General features: G+C 40.3%; 2 protein-coding genes across 5 annotated transcripts in view; one reads left to right on the top strand and one right to left on the bottom strand.

The window, feature by feature from the left end:
- Positions 1–3,448, bottom strand: part of fam78a (family with sequence similarity 78 member A) — an 11,282-nt gene extending 7,834 nt beyond the window's left edge. The window contains exons 1-2 of one of the 3 annotated variants that reach the window (XM_015392851.1): positions 2,989–3,448; positions 2,007–2,419 (exon numbers count right to left, since the gene is read on the bottom strand). In XM_015392851.1, the coding sequence (XP_015248337.1) occupies positions 2,007–2,374 (368 nt within the window). In that variant the 5' untranslated portion in view covers positions 2,375–2,419; positions 2,989–3,448. The remainder of the gene's footprint in view (positions 1–2,006; positions 2,420–2,988) is intronic. The other 2 variants (XM_015392859.1, XM_015392867.1) reach the window with 2 other exon arrangements.
- Positions 3,449–4,482: 1,034 nt separating this feature from the next.
- plpp7 (phospholipid phosphatase 7 (inactive)) overlaps positions 4,483–7,016 on the top strand; it is a 10,724-nt gene continuing 8,190 nt past the window's right edge. Inside the window, exons 1-2 of one of the 2 annotated variants that reach the window (XM_015391882.1) lie at positions 4,483–4,585; positions 4,715–5,435. In XM_015391882.1, coding sequence (XP_015247368.1) covers positions 4,958–5,435 — 478 coding nt within the window. In that variant the 5' untranslated portion in view covers positions 4,483–4,585; positions 4,715–4,957. The remainder of the gene's footprint in view (positions 4,586–4,714; positions 5,436–7,016) is intronic. The other variant, XM_015391892.1, reaches the window with a different exon arrangement.

Genomic DNA, 7,016 nt, shown 5'->3' with positions numbered 1-7,016 from the left:
GTTTGTCCTGTCTGTCTCTGTGTTGCCCTGCGATGAACTGGCAACCTGTCCAGGGTGGACCCCACCTCTCGCCCAATGGCAGCTGGAGATAGGCACCAGCACCCCTTGTGACCCCACTTAGGATAAGCGTGTAAGAAAATGGATGGCTTGATGGATAAATGACTGAACAAATGAAGCATCTGATGATATTCTGACTAGGGCTGGGCGATATGCACTTAAAATCTTATCATAAACTATGTAATATTCCCCCAGTTTCTGGAGTTTCTAATCATTATTGATTTGAATTTATTGATTAGTTGATAAATCAAAATTCTTACCAGGACTAGAAACTTGTCAAGATAAAGTTAAACGATATGATAACTGCCTGTACCGCTAATTCTGACTCATTGAGATCCACCTGCTGGCTGGGTGACTAATCTAGCAATGCTAGGACAGCACTAATGAATAACTTTCACTCATGCCAATCCACACTTGCTTCAACCTTTACTGACACACTGAAGCAGAGGCCTTATTAAGGGGGTAGAAAAAAGGTTGTGCCATGCAAAGGGGTGGGGGGGTGTCTGGATCTAATCTATGTGCTGCAGCACTCAGACATCCTTTCCTCTATGGATAAGACATGTTCTCATCAGCATGTGGTTGTCCACAATATGTTTTCATAAGATGCAGACTGAGGGTCTGTCATAGAAGAAGCAGAAAAAAGGACTCCATGGTGTTAAGCTTTTCAAGATCACTTAGTTTTTTGTTTTTTTTTTAGATAAAGCAAGAACCTAACAGGTGTTCTTGAGTAACACGGATGCTGCAAGAGTTTCGCTTCTGAGTAACATTTCCCCTGCCACGTAATTTTAGCCTCACTTCTTGCACGAAAACAGGAATTTAAACTTTACAACCAATGAAATCAAACGAAGAAAGAAAAAGTATCCCTCTCAGCAGCTCTGCTCTGACTCTTTCATAGAATATTTTCCTGCATTTTAAGTTTCAAGTTATACTAAAAGGACAACAGTAACAATTGTTCTTATAAAATTGAACCAACAAATAGCTTTAATTTATTATTTCATTTGTTATCTGTTTGTTAGATTGTTTATAGAAAGAGACATATTCCCAATTGGTGACATAGTACAATGGCGTACCTATCGGTAAGCAGAGACTGCAGTTGCTTAGGGGCCCCTGACCTCTTAGGGGCCCCGTCACTGCAAAAAAATCCTCTTAAACCCACCTGATACTAGTTTGACTGACCGGATATATACCCCAACACATGCCAGATTTCAACATGATGGTGAGCCGTTTAAACACAACACCAATAGCGAAGCAGACAGTGGTACTTTGAATTACTACCGTATGTTGATAACTATGTATAGTTCATCAGACGGTTGGTAAAAAATACACTCATATTATATGTTTCAAACCGCAATAAAGATCTTAAAAGAGCAACGTATTTGAGTATTTTATTTTTTACAATACGATTTGGAATTGTGGGTAATCCAGCACGTAGATTAAAAAAACCATAACAGTTATGTACAATGTGTTGGCGGGTAGGGGATGGCGGTGTTGTACTTCATATGGGGCCCACCCAGATAATGTTACACGATTGATATAGTATGATGGAATAAACTAATATAAAACAGAAAATTAATAAATAGAAATTTCTAAATTATATTTGTATTAATTTACAGGGGCGGCGTATGGGGGTGGGGGGAGTTAGGAAGATTCTAAGGGGCCCTGGATCTGGGGTCTGGATTCATGTGTACAGCGATACAGCTGTATTTTTGGTTTTATATCAGCAGTTATTAATTTGATGGGGTGATTTTTAATGTAAAGTTCAAGGTTAATGTAAATTTTACAGTTTATTTTACAGTTTTATTGATTAATTTTTTGATTGATATATAGATATACTCACACACACACACACACACATATATATATATATATATATATATATATATATATATATATATATATATATATATATATATATATATAGGTTTATATATGAATATATTAATACTCACATTCCTTTGTCCCCATAGGTATTGTAAAACTCCATATGGTTACACGCCTGAATCCAGCCGATGGTCCATGTCTCTTTGGTTGCTATAGGAGGCACCAGAAGCCGCGCTTGAGCTCGGAAGTGCGGCGTCCGGTAGCGCAGGACCACGTTTGACGTCTCGTCGATGCTGGTGGGGTTGGAGTCAATGGAAGCATTCAGCTCCAGGACGATAACGCTGTCTCGGAAACTCTTGGGCTTACACTTGATGCTCTGGATGCAGCCCATCGCACTGAATTGGAACACAGTCCACAAAAAAGCCCAAAGTTCTGGAGGAGAAGGAGGAGGAGGAGGTGAAGAAAGACGCATGGAAACAGCAGGAAGAACCACCATCAGTTTTGACCTACATGCTCCTCTCTTCCTCTCCCCTAAAGCAGTCTACAAAGCCAAAAAAAAAAAGTCAAGAGTAGAAAAAAAAGATCCAATACTGTCACTGTAGAGGCAGGCAGACCAATAGAAAAGCATCACAGCTGCAGACCGCATGCTTTCCGGTACGAAAATGCAACTTCACTTGCAGAAGTTGGGCATCACAACTTTTCTGATGCGTACACACAGGGTTGCATGTTGTCACCCATGCAAATGTCTGTATTTAAAACAGGTAACCTAGAGGTAATTTTGGCAAGACCCGAGACAAGAGCTAAATTATTAAAAGAAACTACTAATGTTACATCTTGGGAGTCTGATTTCCTTTTGTATAATTCATCAGAAGATAATCCCCAGCCAGAAGAGCCGCTGACATGAACCATGATCAAAGAACATTGTTGTAGATCAGTTAGAAACATAATAAATGTAGTCCGGGTGTATTAATCTAGTCCTCCAGTTCCTCGTGAAAATTTGATTTGACGATTTATGACAGCTGGATGTCGGATTACGGGTTCGTGCAGTGTAAGTGCAGGCTTTTTGTCTATTTATAGCGGCTTAAAAACAGCATGCAAAAACAGGTCTACCTATGAACCAACAGTGTGTAAAGAATCCAGTGTTTTCAGCGGTGTGAGATTCCAGAGAGAGGGAGAGGAAGGCGTTGACTGTCACAGTTCTTCGGTCTTAGAGGTAATTCCGTTATCCGCTCCTCTATAGCGGCGGCGGCTGCAGTCACCGTCCCACCGAGAGAGGTTAGACATCCCCGATAGATTTTAAGAGCGATCTCTGCGACATCCAGAGGACACCACTGGGTCAACTTTTTTGCTCCAGTTCCATATTTATTATAGAAAAATATTCAATTCCGAAATTGAAAAAAAGGAGAAAAAAATTAGACTTAATCAGCAAAAAATAAATAAATAAAGGAATGTTGTCACATTGTTCGAGCGAGCTGATCGTAGGCTTTCATTTCGGTTTTTTAAGCAGCTCTTAGAGGAGATTCCTGAGCGAGCTGCCAGGTCTCTGTCACCATCCCATCGTAACAACAGCAGGTTCACCCAGCTGCTTGCAGCGCCACCGGGGAAGCAGCTTTATAAGCATCTCCATGACGACACTTCCGCCTTGAACGCTCTGCACGCTGGGAAACGTAGGCAGCGCCAGATTCACATTTATTACTGTATAATAGACTGTTTTATTGTGGATTTATTTACTATCACAGGGAGAATGAAAAGACTACATAAGAGGATTATGGCCACTGGAAAAAAAAAGTTAACTGATTTAAAAATTTTATTTCAGTATAATATGAAAAAAGTCAGAATTCTGACTTTAATCTCAGAATTCTGGCTTTAGTCTCAGAATTCTGACTTTAATCTAAGAATTCTGACTTTAGTCTCAAATTCTGACTTTTTTCTCAGAATTCTGACTTTAGTCTCAGAATTCTGACTTTAATATCACAAATCTGACTTTAATCTCAGTATTCTGACTTTAGTCTCAAATTCTGACTTTTTTCTCAGAATTCTGACTTTAGTCTCAGAATTCTGACTTTAATATCACAAATCTGACTTTAATCTCAGTATTCTGACTTTAGTCTCAAATTCTGACTTTTTTTTCTCAGAATTCTGACTTTAATCTCAGAATTCTGACTTTTTTCTCAGAATTCTGACTTTTTTTTCTCAGAATTCTGACTTTAATCTCAGAATTCAGACAGCTAATATTAATATCTCCTGCAGCCTACCATTAAAATTATAATTAACAGCATTTTTAACCACAGCCACTGCTTTTGATGAGTGCACAAATAAAAAAAATACTGAAATAGTTTAAACAGGTGTAAAGCTACTAATACGATTTGTTAAATAATATTTCAGTTTAACAATTTATATATCTTGTCATGTCAATGCCTATTTAACTATTTTAATTACCAATTTAATGAAGAAGTACATTTTACTCGTGGTTCTTTTGGAGTTCCATAATAAGCGGGGTTATCGGCAGTGGTCCATCTTTTTAAGCACCTTGGAGAACTCCGCTTTACGTAAGTGCGCACCGCTGAATCTGAATTGTGCGTAACCTACGCCATATATGCGCAGCAGAAGCCAGATGCTGCACTGTCACAGCGCTCTTCACCCTCGTCTTTTGTTGTCAGGGATTTGCTAGATCTAGAATCTGCCGATCGCTTCCTGAATGTGAGAGGTGAGATGGATGTAGGGGAGAGCATCTGGGGGTGTGGGGGCTGAGATGTTTCGTATTTCTTGCACATTTTACGCAGAGCCTTATAGGCTATAAAATGCTCATGTTGATATTTTTGTGTCCATGCTGTAGGCCGAGGTTTCACAGGATTGGCTGGAAGCTGATGACATTCATTAGCTGCGCTCTGCCTGTCTGTATGATATAAACAACTTGGACATTGCATTCTCCAGACTCTAAATATAGCATTTAGGGCCACAGTAGGGGGAGGACGGGTGTTTTTCTGGGACATTTCACCGTTGTGGTGATCTTACACCATCTGAATTACCTCCCTAAGCTCAATCGGTTATTGTCCCCTCAGGGAAAATATAATCTAACATGCCTTCGGCGAACAACGTTAGATCCAGGGCGCGGGAGAGAAACAGCGTCTTGAGCAGACCCGAGTTCATGTCTCTCAACCAGCCCCTCCGTGGAGGCTGCGGACCCCCGGACAGCCGCTGCGCTCCCAAACGCGCGGCTCAAAACAAGCCCCAAAGCATCCAGAAGAGCGAAGAACCTATCGACGGCGGCAGCAAGGACAGAAGAGAGTCCACCAAGATGCCCGATGAAGACTGCATGCAGCTGAACCCTTCCTTCAAGGGGATAGCGATGAACTCCCTCCTCGCCATTGACATCTGCCTGTCCAAACGCATGGGGGTGTGCGCCTCCACGTCGTCCTCCTGGGGAGGCTGCCGATCCATGGTGGCCCTCTTGGCGCTCACTGGGCATGGCATCACGTGGATCATTGGCACTATCATATGTCTGACACGGAGCAACACTCTGGCTGGACAGGAGGTCCTGGTTAATCTGCTGCTGGGTAAATATCACGTGACTTTTAGATATTTAAATCTGCATTTTTCAGAGTTTATTACCTAGAGCCAAAACTATACAAAGACAAACAATCCATAATATGCATAATCTACATAATATGCAGGAAGGAGATTATATGTATATATATTAAGTATTTACATTTTCTAAATAAAAAAGTAAAAAATTGGCATAAGTATGCAACATGTTCTATGGATGCATCATCCTAATACGGTCACATTTCCTTAATGCCTTTGTATTTCAGAGTGTAGAATTAACTCCTGTTTCTATAGCCAAATCTTAGCCTTGTTATTAATCTATCCTCATTTCTGCGCCTTCCTCCAGTTATCATTTCTTCCGTCTTTTGATCCAAAATACGTCTTCCTTTTCTTTCCCCATTCTATTATGCCATTCATTATTCATTTTCTTTATTTATGATACTGATTTACTTATATGTACCGCACTAAATACATGTTGGTGTGTTTGTACTAACAATTATAGAGATTGGATCAATTACTGAGCAAAATCAACTCGCTAATGTTGTAACATTAAATGAACTAAAATGAGCAGCACCACTTACATATTGCTAGTAGTAGGTCGGACCCCTTTTTCCCTTCAGAACTGCCTTAATCCTTAGTGGCATATATTACAGGAAACATTCCTTGGAGCGTTTGGCCAACAGTGACTTAATATCCTGCTGCAAATTTGTCTGCTGCATATCCATGATGCAAATCTCCTGTTCCCCGGCATCCCAAAGGTGCTCTATGGGTTTGAGAAACCTATGACTGTGGAGGTCATTTCAGTGCAGCAAACTTATTGTCATGTTAAAGAAACCAGTCTGAGATCATTCACGCTTTATAGCATGGCACGTTATCCTCCTGGAGGCCATAAGAAGATGGGTACACTGTGGTCATAATTGGATGGGTATGTCTACATGCCTGGATGCACTGAGTTGCTGACGTGTGATTGGCTGACTGGAAATTTGCGTTAGCAGACAGATGGACAGGTGTACCTAATAAAGTGGTCGGTGAGTGAGCCTCCTCTGCATTCAGTCTCACCTTTTATAGAATGAAGTGTGTTAAAATATGTGGATGCAGAAAAAGACAAAACAAAAAAACCTGCACAAAGTGAAGCAGTTTTAACTGTTTTGGTCTAACTCGCACATTTATCAATGGGTTTTATTTTATTTTTTTTTCAGCTATCAAATAAAAAGCTGTTAGAAGTTCACAATGATACTGACTGTACCAATGAGAGCAATGAAAAGGCTAAATAATCTTTGAAATCGTTTGTTAAAGCAAAAAGGAAACAAGGACATAGCCTAGTTTTTAGAAAGCTCTGTGTTTACAAGAGACTGCAAATGCTGCCGATGCGCCACTCAATATGTGCAGCCCTCTGCTCTCTATTGGAAGAGGACATACTTCATCATAGAAGAACAATTAAATATAGCAAAAATGATAACCCATTTTTTAAATGTTGTCACATTGCTACTGTTAAAGGGATAGTTCGGTATTTTTGACATGAATCTGTATGGCATCCCCATCACCAGTGTCATGCAATCACACTGACTTACCCCTGGCAGTGTCCTGTGAGC

The sequence above is a fragment of the Cyprinodon variegatus genome, unplaced genomic scaffold (assembly GCF_000732505.1).
Source record: "Cyprinodon variegatus isolate N-32 unplaced genomic scaffold, C_variegatus-1.0 Scaffold23, whole genome shotgun sequence".
Lineage (NCBI taxonomy): Eukaryota > Metazoa > Chordata > Actinopteri > Cyprinodontiformes > Cyprinodontidae > Cyprinodon > Cyprinodon variegatus.
The sequence above is the reverse complement of the archived record's forward strand: the minus strand, read 5'-3'. Positions and strand labels throughout refer to the sequence as shown.